At 46.8% G+C, this 20727-nt stretch overlaps 6 protein-coding genes across 6 annotated transcripts; 3 read left to right on the top strand and 3 right to left on the bottom strand.

Annotated features, from left to right (window-relative positions):
• Positions 1–1308: 1308 nt before the first annotated feature.
• On the bottom strand, positions 1309–1728 carry DFL_002530 (uncharacterized protein; the record flags this gene model as incomplete). The annotated part of the gene is made up of 1 exon (XM_067631330.1): positions 1309–1728. One exon carries the CDS (start codon positions 1726–1728, stop codon positions 1309–1311), a length of 420 nt encoding a protein of 139 aa, XP_067493885.1.
• A 1320-nt stretch (positions 1729–3048) lies between these two features.
• On the bottom strand, positions 3049–5179 carry DFL_002529 (uncharacterized protein; the record flags this gene model as incomplete). The annotated part of the gene is made up of 3 exons (XM_067631328.1): positions 3049–3093; positions 3180–4967; positions 5081–5179. 3 exons carry the CDS (start codon positions 5177–5179, stop codon positions 3049–3051), a joined length of 1932 nt encoding a protein of 643 aa, XP_067493884.1.
• A 1269-nt stretch (positions 5180–6448) lies between these two features.
• Positions 6449–7425, bottom strand: DFL_002528 (uncharacterized protein; the record flags this gene model as incomplete). The annotated part of the gene is made up of 6 exons (XM_067631327.1): positions 6449–6799; positions 6871–6964; positions 7028–7125; positions 7187–7213; positions 7279–7298; positions 7356–7425. 6 exons carry the CDS (start codon positions 7423–7425, stop codon positions 6449–6451), a joined length of 660 nt encoding a protein of 219 aa, XP_067493883.1.
• Positions 7426–8054: 629 nt separating this feature from the next.
• DFL_002527 (uncharacterized protein) lies at positions 8055–9609 on the top strand (the record flags this gene model as incomplete). Its single annotated transcript, XM_067631326.1, has 3 exons — positions 8055–8115; positions 8198–9451; positions 9536–9609. The coding sequence occupies 3 exons, from the start codon at positions 8055–8057 to the stop codon at positions 9607–9609; spliced, it is 1389 nt and encodes a 462-aa protein (XP_067493882.1).
• A 718-nt stretch (positions 9610–10327) lies between these two features.
• On the top strand, positions 10328–13744 carry DFL_002526 (uncharacterized protein; the record flags this gene model as incomplete). Its single annotated transcript, XM_067631325.1, has 9 exons — positions 10328–10374; positions 10507–11150; positions 11229–11302; positions 11432–11488; positions 11538–11937; positions 12099–12445; positions 12542–13234; positions 13307–13398; positions 13603–13744. 9 exons carry the CDS (start codon positions 10328–10330, stop codon positions 13742–13744), a joined length of 2496 nt encoding a protein of 831 aa, XP_067493881.1.
• A 4133-nt stretch (positions 13745–17877) lies between these two features.
• Positions 17878–18429, top strand: DFL_002525 (uncharacterized protein; the record flags this gene model as incomplete). The annotated part of the gene is made up of 4 exons (XM_067631324.1): positions 17878–17901; positions 18039–18114; positions 18168–18366; positions 18426–18429. 4 exons carry the CDS (start codon positions 17878–17880, stop codon positions 18427–18429), a joined length of 303 nt encoding a protein of 100 aa, XP_067493880.1.
• Between the last annotated feature and the right edge of the window lie 2298 nt (positions 18430–20727).

The raw sequence follows: 20727 nt of genomic DNA, 5'->3' as shown, positions 1-20727 counted from the left end.
CCCTCCCGCTGTCAGGTATAGAAGGGTGCATGTCTGGGCGCAGGATCAGCTGAAGCCGGTCGTCCATCTCACATCTCGTAGAAAAATACCACAAATACAACACAAATATCCTACCCTCCCCTCCCTTCTTTTCCTTCCAAAATCGACCAAAAAGGTATCTCTCAATCTCCCCTGCAGGGTTACTTTTGTGGAAGATTTTGTCGAGAAGGTCGAGAGGACAGCGGTGGTGTTCGTACCGGATTGTTTTTTAGATTCCGATCGGAGGCGGAAGAAGACGTGGGATTCCGATTCAAATTCCCCAAGTTTTGATCTCCCTCTGTTCTGATATCCTTTTGATGTTTTTTTATCTGTGATTTTGTAATCGATCCCAGGTTGTGCGGGTGGAGCGGTATTCGAACGAAACGTTCGATCATGGAATCCTCCTCGGCGGGGGCAGTAACGAACTTGGATAAAACACCCCCGTTCTGGCATCCGAAAGCAGTGTACTTCGGTGGACATATCATTTGTTTACCTACTTGCCCGAGTAGGTACAAGATGGATGGGTATGGGGGTTTGATTGGGTTGGTTCCATCGATGAAGAATACTTCGTCCGCAAGTACCCTTTAAAGGGGCGTTGTTGCTGTGAAGTTCGACTTTTGTCTGGTTGATCTTAATCAAGTTCCTGAGCAATGCCGAATCGCGCGGGCAGAATATGATGTTAATCTAGGTTTGTTATTCTTTTTCTTCTTTGCAAGTACTTAAAAGTAAGCAGAACTGGCTGCTATGGAGTGATGTGTCCCGACGCCTCACAAGGAAGAGAGTTATTCTGGTGTTTTCGTATAACGACAAAAAAAGATATTTCCATTTCCCTTTTTTCTTCTCTTCCTTTCATGTTTCTGATAAAAGCAGCCTGATAAAATGACGAGAACACTCCTCCGATCAAATGAACAAAAAAAAAAAAAAAAAAGACGGCTATTCGATATTGAAGCCTTTCGAGTTTTCCTCCTCCCTTAGAACGCCGTTTTCCCTTCCCTTCCTTACGTATTCCCTTTCGCATTCCATTATCTCCGGAATACGTATCCCCGAGCAAACGCAAACTAGCTAGCTAAACTTTAAAAGCATTCTTTATTCCCTCCCTTCTCTTTGAATTTTCCCTATTCTTTCGTAGGTAGGATACGGTACGGTATGGGTGTTCAATGGGGAGTTCGTGGATCCTCCTCGGCTGTATTTATGAACAACACACGGTCGAGTCAGCTGTTGATGATATCACCACCCCAAGCTCCACGAGCTCCAAACAGCTAACAAAAAGCGACGGGAAAGAAAAAAGTACTAACGGCTCAAAATCCCTTTCTCCATAATCTCCTCCACCTTCGGCCGTTGGGTAAGTTTGGTATTCAAACTATCCGTCAACATGCTCTTCTCCAACTCTTTCGTCTTCCCCAAAATCGCAGGTGAAACATGTTCATCCGGTAGGATCCCACGTTCCTCCAGTTCCTTTCGCTCGGGGCGGGTAGCGAGCCCGCGTTTGAGGTTATCGGCTAACATGGCGTGTTTGAGTTCATCTTTGTGGGCTACGAGAGAGGAGGCGACGGTGGAGGTCGAGTGGAGGATGTTACGGTCGACGAGGGATTGGGCTTCCGGACGGAGGGAGAGGCGACGTTCGAATTGCGGATGAGGAGCCGAGGGGGGGACGATCGGGGAGGTGTCGATGAGGGCTTCGGTGGGGGTCGAGGTGGTGACGTCGGTCATTTTGACTTATTTGGAAAAAAGCAATCGAGGTTTCGGAAGGAGGGAGTATGAAGCCGTAGAGGATTGGTTTGTAAAATGTACGAGGGAGGTTCTGTTTATAATGCGGGGATGAAGAGGTGGGAGCGGGTGGATTTGAGTTTCAACCACTTCCTTGGAGCACAAGTCGGCAAGATAGAATTTCAATCTAAATCCCTTTTAGAATCCAAGCATCAGACGAACTGCGGAGGAGATGGATTGGATTGTAAATAAGATCGTAGAGTGCTAAACTCAGGTACGAGCAGGAAGTGCCGGGAAGTACGGTTTTATACGTCCTGACCCTTTACCCAGATCTGAACGGTTCCTTATTATTCTCCGACTGTGGTCCCTAATCCTCTTGACCACCTTGTTTACTACCCCGGTGATCTCGAACACGAGCTACCATCCTGCTTTTTCCCCATTCCTCTTCATGAGGAATGTTGGTAATGCCATATTCCTGTCTCGCCAGTCATGGTATGACATAGTCCCCCGGTCCAACGCAAAAAAGCCTGCGCTGGCCTGTCCCCGTCATGCACGATCCTAACCAATCCCACGTCCGATCCAGCCAGCCATCCCGTTTTCCCCTGCCCGTCCGTTGAAGGCCCATAGGGTGCACTTGGACGGCTTTTTCGGGACTCGGGGATTGCCGCAGCTAGTGCCGTTGTTGGCTTGAACCATCGTTCGGTCGGGGTCATATGGCTGGGGTGTGTGGTGGCGTGAAGAGGGGCAATTCGTGCACGTGCAAGTACTCCGCATCTGGATGATACACAGATGTGACGTTGTCGCTCATTAGTTTTCGATCTGACAAGGAACGGGGGGATAGCTATTAGTTACTCCGCAGACTGGTATCTTGTTACAAAACATCGGAGGTATCAGAAGTGTAATACTCTGGAACGTTTCCCTTAATCTACACCCGGCTCGGATCCGTCAGGGCACCGGGGTTCCCAGATATTTATATGATACAGATATCTCTTGGCTTCACACGAGGAAAGAAGCCTATATCGACCTGAGCTACTTTAGCAAGGAAAAAAGGGGATAGGGAAAGCTATGAGAAAGCTCAAAGGTTATAGAAGCTAGGCTAAGTTGATGAGCGAGAATATGTGCAAGTGAGATATCAAATATGAACACATGAATCAAGGCGTCGAAAAATATATAGAATCCCTAACAAAGGGCTTCATCAAATACACATTAAAGAAAATAAAAGAGGGTAATACAATCATGAATACTTTTTTTTCTCCCTTATGCAAACGTAAAGGGAGTGAATTCTATTGTATCCGGTCTAGCCTTGACTTGGAGACCCCCAATCTATTCCCTCCTGAGACTCTGTAGACGCGCTTGAGCCGCAATAACCTATCCCCGAACCCGTTAGCATCTACCCTTCGATAATATCCCGGGGAATATAATAACCATCGAGTAATGGGGAAAGAAATACTCACATCGACCGCCTGCCTGACCTCCAACAACACCCTAACATCCTTCAACCAATCCCCCGCCAACGTCTTCGCCCACCCCTTCAACTGATTCATCTCCCTGGCCGCCTTGTCCAACTCTCCTTCCTGCAAATACGTCTCCGTTCTGGCCAATATGGCCTCAACGTCCTCGCTGGTCGCCAACCCGGTCTTCGTGAACAGCAGCTTGCTGGCCAACCAACTCGATGCGTGTCCGAACACACCGGCCCCCTCGGGTACCAAACTCGCTTTTCGGACTTCGACGGCCACACGTCTGAATCGGTCTATTATCTGCGCTGGTGAAGAAACTCCTTTTTGGTATGCAATAGGGTTTATGGATGCGATCGCTGCTTTTACAACCTCGTCTTCCGTTGAGACTTCCTTCAACGCTGCCAGTTCTCTAACGAACGGACGGGGTTGGTCGGGGTTATTGACCGAAGCCTTGACGGCTTCCAAAGCGATATGCATCTTTTGGGTTCTCAGGTTCTCATCGAGGGTTTCGGTCCACGTCCCTGCGACCTCGCCGAGTTTTTCGACTTCTTCGGCCAATTGCTTGAGTTTTCCGAGTCGGCCGTCTCGTTCTTTTTCAACGCGGTCCTTTAGTTCTGCGACCCATTGGCGTTTGAGCTTTAATGCTTGTTCGAGGAGTTCGTTTTTAAGGCGAGCTTCGGACAAGTCGTCGGAGCGTTTGAGTTCGGTTTCCAGTTTTAGCTTGTAACTTTCGGCAAGACGGTCTCGCTCCCTTTCGAATTCTTCCCGCCATTTGTTTTCAACCTGTGCTAGTTGTCCTTCCATGGTTTGTACGATTCCGCTGGCGACTTTGGTAAACTCGATCTCTTGTTCCTTGAGTTTTTCGGAAACTTCCGAGGAATCGAGCCCGGAAACCGATGCCTGAGCTGTGGCTTTGAGTTCTTGAATCTTTTCGTTTACGTTCTCAACTTCCTCCTTCGCGGAAATGATCGCATCGTCAAAGTGTTTTTTGGCGTCGGAGGCGTTGATGACTTCGATAACGGAGTTTATGATCTTAACGAGGTCGTGCATTATCGGATCGTGGTGTTCGACAGGCGCCGGTGGGATAGCCGAGGCGGTAGAACCGAGTGAAGATGTTCCGGTCTTCTTCTTCGAACTATCCAGATGATTTCCCGCAGACTTCGGGTCCGGGGTATCCTTTTCGGAAATAACGGTAACAGCAGCAGCAGTATCCGGATGAACCGCCTTCACACCTTCCTCCGCCTTCTTGGAACTCTTATAAGGCCCATCTCTATCCAATTGGGCTTTGTTCGGATCCTCCTTCTCGCTGAGTTTCCATGTTGCTCCGCTACGTTTTGGAATAGTTACTGATGCGTAATTCGGTGGATTCGGGATGGTACCCGGATGCGCATGTGGGAACCTTGAACGGAATTGACGATCTTGGATTTCGAGGACTAGGGTTTCGCCGAAGGGGATGTATTCGGTGAAGAAGTCGTGGAAGTTGTCGTTCTGGAGGGAGAAGTAGACGCCGCCGGCGTAGGTTAGCAGCGTGAGGGAGACGAGGGTTAGGAAGGTATTACGGAGGCGGTGGGTTTGTTTTGGTGGTGCTGGAGGGGTGCTGGTGGGGATTGCAGCTGGGTCTGGAGTTAATGGGATTTGGGCTTCCGGTGATGGGGTTAGAGATGGTGTAACTGGGGTTTCGAGTTTGGGGACCGGAGGCGCGTCTTTGACAGCTGATGAGCTGCCGGGGAGGACGGCGGGGTTTGGAGTGGTGGTGGTGGGTTTTTTATCGGCGAGGAAGCGTCGCTGGCGTTTAGATGTCAACGGTTAGCGTGTCTGGACGTTTATATCGGACGTCAAAAGCGACCGAGACGGCCAATTGAATGCTCTTTTATCGCCGCAAAGAGAGCGATAGATACCTGTAGATGAGCCAACTGACATCCCACCGGCGCCGGCGCTACCCGCGTCCGTACCGTCAAAGCATTCCGTAACGGCCTAACCGCTGCCCGCCGCAGCATCGTGAGACAAGTATCCGACCGGTCGGGTGTAATATATACAACGTCGGATAGAGATGACTCCTGGCTATAGGCTCGACTGCGTAAGGAGCCGTAGACGTGCCAATTGGAGTAGTATTTCGTGATGACTATGGGGGGTAAAGCAGAGAGGGTGGGAGTGGAGGGGTGTTCGGGATGGAAGGATGTCGGTCGTTCGGGTGGTTTTTTTTTTGGTTTTGAGGGATAATTTTCAGCAGCTTGTTTTTTGGCAATTGCAAGGGGGACGAATGCCGAACAGAAAAGTGACTTTGCCGACGACCATGAAAACGTCATTTTATATAGACCTCACGAGACTACCGTCATCATCAACCGCAAGTTGTATTTATAATTTTAGATGGATGGATATGGTTGAAAAGTTGAAAATCTATATTCCGTTAAAATACAAAATTCTCAGACATAGATATCATATCAAGAACCAGACATAACGGATTCAAGAACGTTCGGGCGGGCTCATACTAATATCGATCATAGAAGAAGAAGCCGGAGAAAAAGGAAAGACGTGACATGCACATATTAAGACTTCAGGCCAAGGGTAATAAATCCGAAGATAACAAAAACGGGGAACAGAGCAGCGTAGCATGATACGGAAGGGGAAAAAACTCTCAAAAGCATCATCTATACCACCGCTAGCTACCACCGAGAGTTCTAAGTTCCTCTACCCGACTCCGTTTCTCATCAAGTTCCCCTCGTCCTGTTCCCTCCGTACAGTTCGTTCCTTCGGGCTATCATCAATAAACCGTTTCAAACATGGAGAAAAAGAAACCTGTGAGAAGGGGAAGATGGAGAGTAAACTAATTGAATACTAGAAACACACAAAAAATGAGAGAAAAAAAAAAAAGAAAAAAAAAAAAGAACTGCAGCTCGAATTCCAAATCCTATAGAACGACGACCTTTAAACACCAGCATGACAAAATTAGAAGACGAGGAAGGGGATAGAAAGCTTTGGGGGGTGAGCCGGATATCCCATTATCGATGTTATTAATATATGTGGGAGAGACGACGCCCGGATGGGCAATTAAGTCATTTGAGAAAAAAGCGCGATGACCTGGTGGGAAGCCAACAGGGGCTCAAGCCTGGATTCCCATCCTCTAAAAGCGAATGACTTTGTGTGCGTGCGTGCGTAGAACCAAAATAGTAGAATTCTCCATGAAGAAAAAACCGTACGGATATCCAATCTTTTGTGTTTCTCTCGTTCTCCCGGGTTTTCGGTCTTTCCGCTTGGTCTCTCCCCGTTTAACAAGCGCAGCCCTGGCCGTTTAGGTTGGCAGTTTGAGGCGTCCTGTTCATATCCACACCGCCTCTGAGGCCAGCCGGGCCTCGTCGGGGACCGGCCTGGTCCGTCGGCAGCTTCCTGGCGATGGCGGTAAATAGCTCCTTAACATTCTCAGCAGTCTTGGCGGATGTCTCGAGGAAGAGGAGACCGGCTTCCTTGGCATATGCTTCGGCGTCGGCGGTTTCGATGGCACGTTTGGAGGGGTTGGCGGTGACCAAGTCGAGCTTGTTGCCGGCGAGGGCGATGACGATGGATTCGTTGGCCTGTCGCTGGAGCTCCTTCACCCATGCCTTTGCCTTGTCCAGCGAAGCCTGCATGGTTAAAATAAATTAGACATTTTTTCCACGGAATGGTAGCATATTGAAGCAGAAGGGTGACGTACGGCCTGCGTAATATCATACACTACAACGGCGCAGTTTGCGTTTCTATAGTACATAGGGGCCAGCGACTTGTATCGTTCCTGGCCGGCGGTGTCCCTGTGGGTGTCTGTTAGGTCACAAGAGCAGAGGATATCGGACATGACAGCGAGGGAAAAATACCATATCTCGAACTTGACGGTGGTGTTCTCGTCGAGAGCGATTGTCTGGGTGAGGAAGGCGGCACCGATGGTGGATTCTCGGTAGTCATCGAATTGATCCTGAAGCATCCGGTTAGCATCACCACCAGCCACAGGGTATGGAACGGACAGACTATAGTACCTTGACGAATCTCAAGACTAACGAGCTCTATTCGAGATAGACAATAAGTCACCAGTGTTTTTGGTTATCAAAGTACCGGGTACGGAACCAACCTTTCCGACAGCGGATTCACCTGGGCAGGGTCAGTAGAGTGGCTTTGGGATAGATACATAGGACGAGGACAACACACCTAGCAAGACTAATTTGAATTGGGCAAAGCGAGTATTGGCCGACGAGCTTGAGGCACGAGGTTGAGCCATGATGACTGACGGTGGGGGGTAGCGGTGATGATTTGTCGGGGATCTTCGGTGATGGTGATAGCGGGCGGTAGTAGATGGGGGTTGACAGATGGTAGATGGACAGTGGATGTGGATGATGGTTGGGGGGAAGAAGGACCGGTAGTGATGTGATGATGGAACGAGAAGGCACAACAAGAACAAGTCAGCTGCGACAACACCTTTTTCTCTTCTCTTCTACTCGAGACCCAAGATATATAGAAAATACTTGTCAGTTAGTAGTAAATGCAGTTAAACATTCATTCATTCGTCCGTCCGTTCATATGCTCGTTCGCATTCGTTCGTTCGTTCGGGACGACGACGACTTCCCGACCAAAAGTGGCTGGCCGAGTACAGGCACAGCTTGTGGTTTTGCGTGCGTGCCATACGTCAGCCGGCAGCCCAATCGTATCAACTGACTTCATTCCCCATCAAGAGAGCTATATTGACTCCCTTCTCAGCTTGTATTCCACAGGGAGCTCTCCATGGAGGCTATCATCACTCGGTATCTCCGAATATCTATCAATCGTTGCATTGTTCGCTACTAGTTTCGGATCGAAAACAGACGGTTCTATTGTATTAAAGCTTGAAGGAGAGCTCAAGAGAGTATTATAATGGCGACGGCGGTCGGAGGCATCGCTACCATCCACCCCGGCAAGGGCCTCGGTATTCTCAGTATGTACTCCATATTGATACTCGCATACTTCAGTAGATCTATGGAAGAGTGCTGATAAAGGATGATCGTTAAACCGGATAGGCCTCGGGTCGTCGCTCTACGATGTCTTGTCGAAACTTCGCTCCAATCCTCTCGTCTACCCGTCTATGAACATCACATACGATGCCTCCAACCCTTTGGCCTCGACAATCGCTGTATCCTTGGACACAAATGGAATCAGACTTAGATTCGACGGTTCGGACCAAAGGCTACGGCTCATAGAGATCTTAGACTTCCATAAGTCAAGACTGTCTTACAATGGCGGTGAGCTCGTCCGCGCCGATGGAAACCCTCCGAGCTTCCGATCCATCTACCACAAGCTCTTCGGTCCTACATTCCCCGGCGAGTATCTCCCGGACCAGGAAACATACGTCCTATCGTATCCCGGTATCGCCTTCTCGTTTCCCATAGAACGGTACAAATGGGACGACAAGGTCGACTTTGTATCCCTCCTATCCTCCTCGAACGCTTCGCCTGCGGTCAGCATGGCCATCTACGCCGGTTCCTCCTGGGCCGAAGCACGTAATGAGTTATTCACCCGCCAGGTAACCACTCCGAGGTCACCGCTGGTGAATGCCAATTCCGCCAGACTATCCACCGCCAACGACGAAATCGAGTTGGTCAGGATCCACTCCGAGTCGAGGATTGAGCTTGTACGGAGGCATAACAATCCCTTCTTCATCACGTTAAACTCCACCACCGCCCAGGATTTACTCGCCGAGCTAGGGCCACCCGGTTCCATATACAGGAAAAACGACCACAGGTTATCCATCCATAGGACTTCTTCAGGGATGGGACAGAGGACGGAGCATCATTACACCTCGGACTATACCGATGATACGTCGGAGGACCAGCAAACGGATGGTGACGAGGAGGACGACGATGGGACGGACGCTCGGGGTGTATCTGCTTCCTCGGATTACTTCTACAACTACTTCAACCACGGTTTCGACATCTTCATCTCCACTTCTTCCTCTTCTTCTCCCGCTACCGGGCATCTCGCCACGAAACTAATCTTGCACGGGAACATCCCCGGCAGCTATGACTTCCAAAGATACAGACGCGCAAGGTGGACATTGGAGTACTTGGATACGCCGTCTTACAAAGATCCGTTGACCAGTGAAATGACGTTCGATGATATCGCGGGGAGATTGAGGGAGAAATGGGGCGTTGCGCCGAAACCCATGCTACTCGATCGAGCAAGCGATAGTCCCAGCAGTAGTATCGAACTGCTCGGTGGGTTCGAGGATGGCGATTCGCAACTCAGGGGTAATGGGGACACGTTCAGCAATACAGGTCAGTATCACACCGGTGTCTCCTGATATTTTTCTTCTTCCACGTTTTTCTTTAAAAAGAATGAAACTAATGCAAGTGGTGCAGAGCTCTACGGATTCCCGAATTTGATATTCGAAGTCTTAAAGAATCGAGCCGTATGCACTTTGACGGTCTTTTGAGTATATGTTGTATTCCTTTTTGGATGTCATACGGTGTTTCGTTCAATTTTTATTTTTTTTAACATTCGAGGGGTATTGGGAAGGGAGTATTGTTAATTGGACAGGAAGGGCATTCGGAGCAAAGACATGATATGATGGATTCGGTTCCAGGACGGACGGCGTTTCTGCATGCATGCATATAGTTGACATTATATCGACACTTTGATCAGATCTAGTACCAAGTATACTACCCTCGAGGACTCTCTCGAGAAGAACTCCCTCTTTTGAATCTGTGCGTTTACCGTACCACCAAGAGATATCACGACACCCTCCTCCCTGCCATTATCGGTGACACAATCTCACATAACCTGATGAATCCGGCGTGCCTTTCTTTTCCCGTCTTTCTCCTTGATCATCCCGTACGGCGGTTTTAGCCAGCATTGAATAGGTAATTTTTTTATTTGGTTTTTTTTTTTGTGACCGAGTTATTGGCTGGCTGGTTTGCGCACACCGCAAGGTCATCTGTATTTGTATATGACTAAAGAATGCTCCAACCAGAATAATGACAACCAACTTTTTCGCCTTCGTCTTCTTCCAACCGCCTTCAAAGGGTAGCTCTCATTTATCCCTAAACTACTTTCTTCTTATCAATATCATCTACTCCCTACTAACTATCCCAGCATTTGCTCGTTTTATTCGCTCACGCATAGCTTAGCTGCATAGCTGCATCCCGTCCGCGATGGACAGCATCGTGCCGTACCGCGGCGATAGCTACAGTGTCGTGCTGTAAGTACCTGCCTACATGACATCGACATCGTGCATCCCACCAATCAAGCTCCACCACATCTCCATCCTCTCCCACCATCTCGTATTAAAATTTCCATTTCAACTAATAAAGCCTAATAAAATATATAACAGTCGGCACGAAAACTCCCTCGTCGTCTACGACCACCAGTCCCGTCAACTAGCGCTTCGCTCCACATCCCCACCAATAATACCCCACGACTCTCCCACTCTTCGCAGCCCGACATGTCCGTACTGTCAGCAAACCATCTCCGAAGACCTTGCCGAAGAGATTCGTCGCGATTCCGCCGCCTCTGCGCATGCTCATCGTCGAGACCATGGTTCCTCGGGCGGCAGCGTTGGCGCAACTCCCTCTGACGATACAGCTGGGTTTATAACACCTGAATACTTCCGAATCCTGAGCGCACGGTTGTTACCTGATAGTAATACTGCGAATTCACATCTTTCGCCGCCTGGATCTCCGAGACGGAGGATACCGGGTCTTGTTGGGGCTGCTACTACTGGTGGGGCGAATACCCCGCCAAGCCCTATCGAAGATGGAAGGAGCACTACTACAGCGGCGAGAGAGAGGTACGGAAGGTCTGGGAGTTCGAGTACACATGGAATCTCGAGCTCAGCGTTTAGTCCTGGGTATTTTAATCAGTTTTTTGTGAAGGAGAAGGAGTTGGGGAAGGGAGGGAAGGGTGTGGTGTTGTTGGTTAGGCATGTTCTTGATGGTGTTAATCTGGGGTTGTTTGCGTGCAAGAGGGTGCCGGTTGGTAAGCAATATATACTATTGGTTTTGTTGGAGTTGGTATTTAGGGTGTAGAAGGAGGTTAATGGTGGCTGTGGTGAAGGCGACGATCATGAATGGCTTGCGAAGGTATTGCAGGAGGTGCAGTTGTTACAGCAGCTGTCGCATCAGAACCTGGTATCTTATAGGCATGCTTGGTTGGAAGATATGCAAATATCGAGTACGTTTTTTCAGTCACATGGTTTTCGTTCCCACCGGGGAGACTGGTATACAAGACTAGTTATCCTTAGAGTTTTTGGTTTATAGTGGCTGACTATCGAAGACTTCGGCCCAAGCGTCCCATGCGCCTTCATCCTCCAACAGGTATGCCTGATCTATCGTCGATAGACTCTACCCTACTGACAAATCCCAGTACTGCAACTCCGGCGACCTCCAAAACTACGTCTACGAAAAGAAGTCCACCATAACAAATGACCAAATCAAAGCCCAACTACGCATGCGCCGGCTCTCTAAGAACGGGCGGTCTCCCGGTAATACCTCTGATTCGTCGTCCCCGAAGCGTCTTCCGTTAGACCAGGTAATCTCTTTCTTTAGAGATGTTGCGGCCGGTTTGAGTCACCTCCACTCCAACGGCTTTATCCATAGAGATCTTAAGCCTTCGAATTGTCTATTACATGATACCGGCATCCCGGGCTCGGAGTTAAGAGTCCTTGTCAGCGACTTTGGCGAAGTGCAACGTGAAGATGCGACAAGAAGATCTACGGGGGCAACAGGAACAATATCATATTGTGCACCGGAGGTGCTACGTCGAGGTGATTACTTTACTCCTCACGCTTCGATTGCAATCACCACTTGAGTGGATTGCGACTGCAAGTCGTGAAAACCATTAGAAGTATTTAAAAAAAGACTACATGAGCTTAACTTCTTTTACCCCTTCCCGGTCTCCCCGGGTTGGTGTGTTTATCTGTTGCAGTCGGACCAAACGGTGAACTCGGAAACTTTTCGACAAAATCGGATATCTTCTCCCTCGGTATGATACTGCACTTTATGTGCTTCGCGAAACTGCCGTACATCAACAGCGATGAAGAAAATGAAGAAAATGAGGAGATTGATAAACTCAGAGAAGAGATTTCGGGTTGGCAGGGATATGGAAGTACACCCTACGATAAGTATAGGAACAGTCGGGTGGATATTCCCGAAAAACTATTTAGGAGTTTAAGACGGTTGTTGAGTGTTGAACCGGCGAAGAGACCGAGCGCAGCGGATATTTTGGGTGGCCTTAGAGGCGAATTCGGGCTTGCAGAGGATGGGGTCTCCAGGGTATACCTTTTTTATATTATATTCCCAGATTATACCAATCTTTGCTATTATGGCGAATATACTTTGGGAGTGCTTTTTACTGATTTATAGATGCAGCGGACACCCGTCTCCCCGAAATCACCAAATCTAACTCTCGCAGATGACGGCCGCTTCCACAGGATCTCACCAGTCCCAAGCGGCCCAAACACACCAGTCATCAACCCTTCCAACTCAATAACACGCGCTAGAAACGGCCCTCTCTCCGGAAAGACACATACTCGTAAATCATCAAAACTTCGAGAGATCACCAATCAATTTAACCTCCCCGAGCCAGTTTCCACGAGTAGCCCCGGTTCATCGCATAATGGAACCACAAATCCCGGTGAGACGTTCGGAGGACCCCTAGAAACTCGGGTCAGGACTCCACAGGTGGGGGTTAGCAATGATTCCAGCGGTTCTTCATCAGAGGTAGAGGGACCATTGGTGCCGGTTAGAACTCTAAGCTCGAGTTTGATATTAAGACCTAAAGGCGATGCTTCACCTCGTGCACTACCCGAAAAGCCGCATCTTTCGGATGAGGACGATGATGACGACGATGTGGATGAATATTCGAACACCGAAGACTTTGGAGTTGGGATTGAGATGGGGAGGGTAGGGAGGAGTATGGTTATGACGACTGGTAAGGAGATCAAAATTCCGGCGTTGACGGCGTCGGCGATGGTTGGTGGGGCTAGCAGAGGGACTGTTTGGTGGGTTAGGGTTATGCCGCAGGTTTGGTTGGCGGTGAAGGTTTTGGTATTTTTTGGGAAGGTAAGTTTTTGGATTACTTTAAACAGCGGTGGAAGGAAGAGCGCTGACAAAGGGATCTTTGAATACGGATAGGTATTTTCGGTGATGGGAAGGTGCTCGCCGGTTACACCGAATCCGTGGGTGTTTAATTCACTATTGATGTTGGCTTTAGTAGATTTATTCGGGTATGTATGGTTTCCTACGGTGGTTTTGGGCAGCGGATCTATAAAGCCTTGAAGCACCAGATGAGGGAATGAGGGGTAGTTTATATACTACCCCTCTTTGCTCAATCTTGGCCTCCAGGGACAATCGATAAACCCCGCCTCAAACCCCACAGGATTTTTTACCGGGAGATCGGTTACGCTAACGATTCCACCTCGGGGAGCTAGTCCATTCTTAGTCACGACCGTGATATTACTTGTTCTACACATTGCGGCTTACTACTTCGCCCTGAAGTTTGATGCGTTATGCGCTACTGGTGGGGGGAGAATACAATTTTTACAATTAGGAGGATGGGTTGCTGGGGAGTAACGACTCATGGGGATGTGGTAAAGTGGAATTGAATTACTTTTTTTTTTTTTTTTTCCTTTTTCTTTATTGGAGTCTTTTAAGTCGGGGGTGTATTTGACCATGAATTCAATAAGTGCGCGATACGCTAGCGAGGGGGTGGTTTGTTCTTTTAATTATCCAGCGGTGGTTACTTTGTGCTTTTTGAGAGTTCACCTTTTGTTCAATTGCTTTTTTTGTTTTGATGATTATTTCGGGAAAAGTTCTTTTTTTTTTTCTTCCTGGCGTCGAAGTTTCGATTGCAGGTTAACGAGAGAAAAAAAGTAGTCCAATTGCGAGGTGTACACTGTTGGTGGAGTTGATGTTAGTTACGCATGAGTACGCTGCATGGAGGGTATTTGTCCTGTCTGTCTGGATATTTTCTTTTATGATAAGGGAAATGTGCAATGAAGCTATGATAACGATGACGGAGAAACGCCACTTAGGTACTTAGGTATATACCTATTTGGAGATATTAATAGTATTCGATTATTATCGGTATTAGATATGTTGCGGTAGAGGAGGAGGTGTAGGGTGCCACGGGTATAATATGGTATTATATCATATGGCATGATATGAATCGTGGTGGGGGGTATAGAAGTCTTAGATATCTTGACATCGCAAGTTATATTCTTATATATGAAAATGTGGAGGGCTATGGGTTTAATTGTGGATACTATAGATGTGGGATATTAAGATATAATAGGTGATATTGCTAGAAATAGAGGGGTGGAGAGCGGTAAATAAGAATGTATAATTCTGGATGTCATAGACGTAGAATGATCCGAATGGTGGTGTGGGAAGGAGGAGATTGAAACCTGAGATATCTAGATATCGTAACTTATACTCCGATGGATGAGGGGGCGTAGACGTGTGCATACCTAACTATGGATATTTCGCAGTACCATTCAGTTCTGGACTCGAGGCTACATTTGGTTTACGAAATAAGACTGTAGGGAAAACTGAGGGTTTTAATTTCTCTAGAACGGCGAATCAGCCTCTGATCAGATATTTACCTAGGTACGTAGATCGACATATGGAAGTATATTGATCTAGTATCGTATACCAGCTTCGAATCTAAGAAGTGGCTGTGATCAATTAATTCATTCCAGTTGTAATTTCCCCCGCCTGCGGACAACGCTGTGTGGGTGCCATGGTGTTATGAGTTGATGATACTATTATATCGTATCGGTGGGCGCTGTGATTGGCGGTTCTTAGATCAGAGGAAATGAAACCGTGCTAGTCTCGCCAACCAACCTCCCACGAAGCTTCGAAGTATCACACTTTGTATGTGACTGTGGTTGAGATACGCTTAATTAGACGGATTTGATCGACTTTGGATCTGGGTGTTACAAATAAAGAGATATCGGCCGCTCAATGAATTCGAAAAATCGTGAATTTCGGAAATTTAATTAAATTATTCTTTTTATGAAAAATATCCAAAGAATGGGCCGCGCAGGGGAGAAGAGATATATTTGCTGAGACAGTCTATATCCTAAACTAAAGTTCTGCTATAGCTACAGCGAAGGATACAGCCAATCTCGAGAGTAGTTATGATATATCACATAATTCATATGACTTGCTACGGTCATCATGAAATTTGGAATCTGTTTCGCAGAATCGTAATCGGCCTTAAGTCGTTTCTGAAACCGCTGAATCTCGGTCTATGATAACGAGTTCCGAGACTCGAAGGGATGTGATTGAATAATCTGATCTATTGGGGGTATAGCTGGTCTCACATACCAGCCTCCACGAAGTTGAATATGGAACTTCCTTACAAGCTTGGATTACTTCATGTCAATTCATTATTATATTTCAACTAGTTGGCTCCAGCTAGATAAACAAAACTACTCGGACGTTTGACGAAAATCAAAGCAGATATCAGTCCGAAATGGATCTCCTACGCGGGTCATGAGATAAAGCTGTCGAGCCTGCCACAGAACAAGCGGCTTGTTTACGGAATAATTGTCAAGTCATCGGACTTCATTAAGTGCTGTGCTTTGCATGCGCATCGGTGAAGGATTAGGGGATCTCGTGTGAAAAGTGTCATATGATCATAGAGTCGACTAGGACTTGCGTCGATGGCCTCTAGTTTATCTCATCCAGGAGGATTTTAGTTTGGGGGCCGGCTGATATCATTAGGACAACAGTGAAAAGTAGCCGATTGGGACGAAATACAGCGGACCCACTCGTCAATTGATCGGGGTTTTGGTGAAGGATCTTCATCTTTCAAGGGTGTATAGAGTGAAGGATTAGGATCGAAAGGCAGGAGAGAAGAGTTCGGTGTTCGTGACCTGGTATATCCTGAGAAGTATACGTATATTGGTGGTGGTCGCTTCTAATCGCCGTCCTCAACATTTCAAGCGGATGGTATCTTCCGTAGGATATGATATACAAGGGTATACTTATGACCAGCTGCAGGAGAGCACCCCTAATCAATAATATGAATATTCACATGGGAAAACTTTCGAAAAAAGCTGTGCTTGGAAGGCAATTATTTCCCAGAAAGTTTTCCGGACGGAATTTTCCTCTAATATTTTATGACGAGTTGTTATTTGAATATTTGGTTGCTACGATTGGCCGGGACAGGTGGAGGGCAAGCAGACGTTATGGACAGCCGATATTTTGGGTGGAGTATCCCCGGACGGACACGCATGCATATATGCAATTAATACATACATGGTGGCTCTCTCCAGCGCTCTGTCCTCGAGTTTGCTGGCTTCCTAGCTCGTTGTTCAGAAGCAGGTAGTTAGCAGCCCACGTGCAGGCACACACATTGCAATGCGCTGGAGGCTTAATTCAGGAACAAGGCGGACAGCCCACCAATGCGATAGAAAATACTAGCTATGGTGGCTTATTACCCCTTAAGTCCCGCTGTTTTTGAATGCGGGGCGACTGGTGGTTCCTGAAAGCATAGGTGGCCTTAATCACATGCTTCGATTTCATCGTCGTGATCAATTGCCAGCGATCCGGGGTTGGCCAATTAAATTTCATGATTTCAATAGGTGACTGTAGCCGACCGGTTATGTAGTTCGACACGACGCAATATGCAACAGCTGCAACAAATGATAATAAAATCATAGAGCCTTGTTTGCGATGTTCTTTTACCACCGTTACATTGAACTTGACAGGTAATTTCCATAGGATTTAGAGTGACACACGTAAACAATGTTGTGTAACTTGAGACTTCGAAGAAATTGAGTTCGTGACAGACGGTAATATATTATTCTCGAGCTCTCTTATAGCTGTCATTCGCAATTCTTCGATGAAGTTTACTCCAGTTCTTCAATTATATTTGATCTTAAGAAGCCTAGAGATTTGGAATCTAAAACGGAGATGTCCCGAGGCTGGTATCTCCATATCGCATGACCCCTCACAAAGCGATGCATGCATGTATGTATATGCAAACTAAAGCACATTCTCTTAATTATCGAAAGTATGCTTAGCCTTGCTCTTTAGCATTAGTTCACACTGCAGAAAATCATGTTCCCTGAAGATAACCTATTAGAGATAATTGTGATATCACACGGAAGCAACAGCCTTCGTTTCATTTCACAAATTTATCGGATCAAGATAGCTTAATCGATCAATTGCAGAACTCCGAACTAAACACGATCCAAACAGGCTGTAAAACCCCCCCCTTTTTACAACCCCATTCTTTAATGAAATTGACTTCTGGAGGACAGTTTTCGGAATATTTTCTGAAAGCTCTTTGACGGATTTGGAAATACGTATATGCGGCTGTGAGGCGAAAACCGGAGGAATCTGTTGAGAATTTAGGAGCTGATGACACCCTCGCCCTTAGCGATAGCAGCTCCCCCCGATGATATTATTGGTCCCTCTATTTATTTCGGGAGATGGCGACGTCCTAATCCATGTCAGGCCTGGTATATAAGTATTGGTGTCCTAACATCGTACGATGGGTTTTCCTCGATCCATTTGTCGCACTATTTGCGCAATTGAGTCCAAAATTCGCGGCCTTCTGTCTAATCCTTTTCATTCATAAAATTTCTGTTAAACTTTCGCAATTTTGTATTTTTTCTAAAACCTCCTGCGCAACTGCGGTACTTTTGGATTGACAGCTCATTGCTCAAAGCCCGGTTAGTTCGGCTATAGCTATGTGGGGTTTACGGGAGGGTAATGTGTGTGGGTTGGGGGTCCTTGTGGAATTCGAAACCCTTAACCCCCCCAGAAGATGATTTACTAGATGGCACGGAAAAATAGTAACTAATTGGCACCGGCCGCGTCCGGCCGTCAATTGAGCTCCTCGCTCCTATAGCAGCCTTGCCTCACACTTAGATGGGCAGCGGATGTCACCGATGCGATATTAGGGTCATCTATTGGTCTGAGTACCAGTAAGCCCTGATGCACGGACTTTCAGGTACCTAACTAATGTCAGAACATGCAGCTTTCACTAGAGTTTCTCCAAAGGCGCAAAATTCCAATGCAATGCATATAAGCACGACAAAGAAGCCTCGATTTGGAAAGACATACGGAATTACCGGCTATTCTAGATATACCAAGCTGTCGACTGAAGATTTATTTTGTCCTGGGGAGGATATGTCGATCGACACAAGGGCAGCCCGAGTCTGTGCCCGCCCATACACGTCAGTAACAAGCTCATGAGCGCTGAACGGCATAACGGAGAGCTCATTGTCTGTCACAGGTAGTATGAAGCCGCGTTCAACCTATTTGTTGTCCAGCAGTCGCAGTCGGACGGTATGTTCCATTGACAACAGGATATCTCGTCACCACTTGCCTAGCCGGCTAGTCTCGTTTTCCATCGGATCAAATTTCAAATGCTGTTACATGTTGCTGCAGGAAAGGTATTAACTTGGAAACGGCTCTACTTCCGGGGTAAACTACGAGTTCCCGGTCAAGTGCCCGAGGAAGGGAAATCCCGTTATCTGTTAAGTTGTGTTGCCATATCGTATGGTGATTTTAGCGCAGGGCATATAATTGGATCGGTTTATAACCCTTATCCTTATTTTTAGATCTAACTCCAAACTTCATATCTACCGCTAGAAGTTAGGATCTATGTGTAACCTATTTAGATAGGGAACCATAATTTAACCGATTAAATATATTAATATAATTTCTTTTTACGTAGGATCGTATTAGTAACATTAGTAAATTTATATGAGCCCACTGTAGGCCCCAACATATTCGAAGCATGATAATTCTACATACCAGCTGATTATCGGTGAGGCTGCATTCATGTACTGTGCAGGCTTTGTAATATTTAGAATATATTAATATATTAAAAACATGATCGAAAATGTGCCCGCTCCATCGATTGGCCGAACACTTTCCACGTGGATATGAGATATAATTATATCAAACTTTCTGCGTTTTTACATATAATTCTTGCGGATTAAAGTTCGCGTCAATCGGTTTTGGTAATGTAAGTGATAGAATGGAGCTCGGATGGTCTCGTTAGTCGGCACGTGGTTCACTGAACGCCCCTTCTAGCGATAGACGAGATGAAACATGTATAGAAGATTTAGCTTTTGCACTACCCCCGAAAGTGCATACGACACACAGGGTAACCACCGGTGTCTATGGCTCACCAGAATGCAAGATATGTGCAGTCAATATCTGAAGTTTGCCTTTATGAAAAGCTAGTTATGAGAGTACACGTTTCATCCCGGGCTACGTATTCTCCTAATGAAAGACTTCCTATTTCAGACTTTTATGTGCTCGGAGGACGATACCGTCCAATACAATGTACTAAATTCGTCTTGGATACATCTTAATCAACAATTATAGTTAGTTTTGGACTGTCGCATCGTGTCCCCGAAAACATCCTTTTCTAGTGATGCGCCGGGGAGAAATACGTTAATGGCAGCTTAAGTTAAGTCAGGGCAGGTTGGTTCGATACCCATCTGGCTCTGGCTTAAGCCGGCTCCCACGGTAGCAAATTGTACTTATATATACTTTATATATATTCAAATTGAGTTTCGATTACAATAAGGTACCACGCTCAATGCAAACTATTATAGGTTCTCTTAGCGTATGATTGGATATATCGTAATGGCGCAATCGTGCTAAGATTGAGAAGTGGGCGTCCTTCCTATCCATATATTCTAGAACAGGGGGTCCCTGATGGGCCTCCCCCGTGACCCCAGGGCCGGGGATCCCTATTGAACTTTTACTGGCCGTTAGCCAAAACACCGGATAGAGAGCCCCTGAATACGTAGTCTGCAGAAAGGGGATAAAAAACGAGATCACGCAGCTCGAATATGATTAGAAAGCAGCAATAGTGGTAAGGCTGACTGGCCATGTTTTCTAATTATGTGACCAATATAGACTATATGCATGATGTCGTGCATAAAGTCCACCAAGGGAGATATCAACGAGTGGCTTTTTAGATGCATTATCAAGATGAGTTGAGTCCTTCTCTGTAACTATATTGCTCGCTCCATGGATCCACGGGCACTAAGGGTACTTGCCAGACATCTTAAGATCTTGTGGCCGTGAGCGTTATAGCGACTTACGCCCTCCGATTGGATTGACTATAGTAGAACCTATCGCCCTCCTTTGCGGCGGGCTTCACCGAAATTCCAAAAGGCTCACGAGTTTTCGCGAGTTTAGAAGAGCCATTCCCTTGGTTCCCATTCTTACGCCTATCTGTCAGTTCGTCGGCAGAGACGAAAATGTCTATAAAGGGGTTGGTCCTTTGACTGACATCCCGATAAATTCCATTCTCTCCAGTAACCGTTTTTCGATCCTCTCCGCACCCCAATCTCTCACTCTAACCTTCTCTTGTCAGAAGTTTTGTGATTATATATCGTCATTAGAAGTCATTCCCCCTCTTTGCGAGGATAGACTCTCCTTAAACAAAAGATTACCGGCCTATTTTAGTGCGTCTCTCCCAAAGAGAATTATATCAGGATCGGACTTCGCCACTCGACCCTTCAAAGGTCTTATACTACGAATATCTCCCTTAAATCAACCTAATATTCATT

The sequence above is a fragment of the Arthrobotrys flagrans genome, assembly GCF_004000055.1.
Source record: "Arthrobotrys flagrans strain CBS H-5679 chromosome Unknown unitig_3, whole genome shotgun sequence".
Lineage (NCBI taxonomy): Eukaryota > Fungi > Ascomycota > Orbiliomycetes > Orbiliales > Orbiliaceae > Arthrobotrys > Arthrobotrys flagrans.
This window is presented reverse-complemented; position numbering and strand designations above follow the sequence as displayed.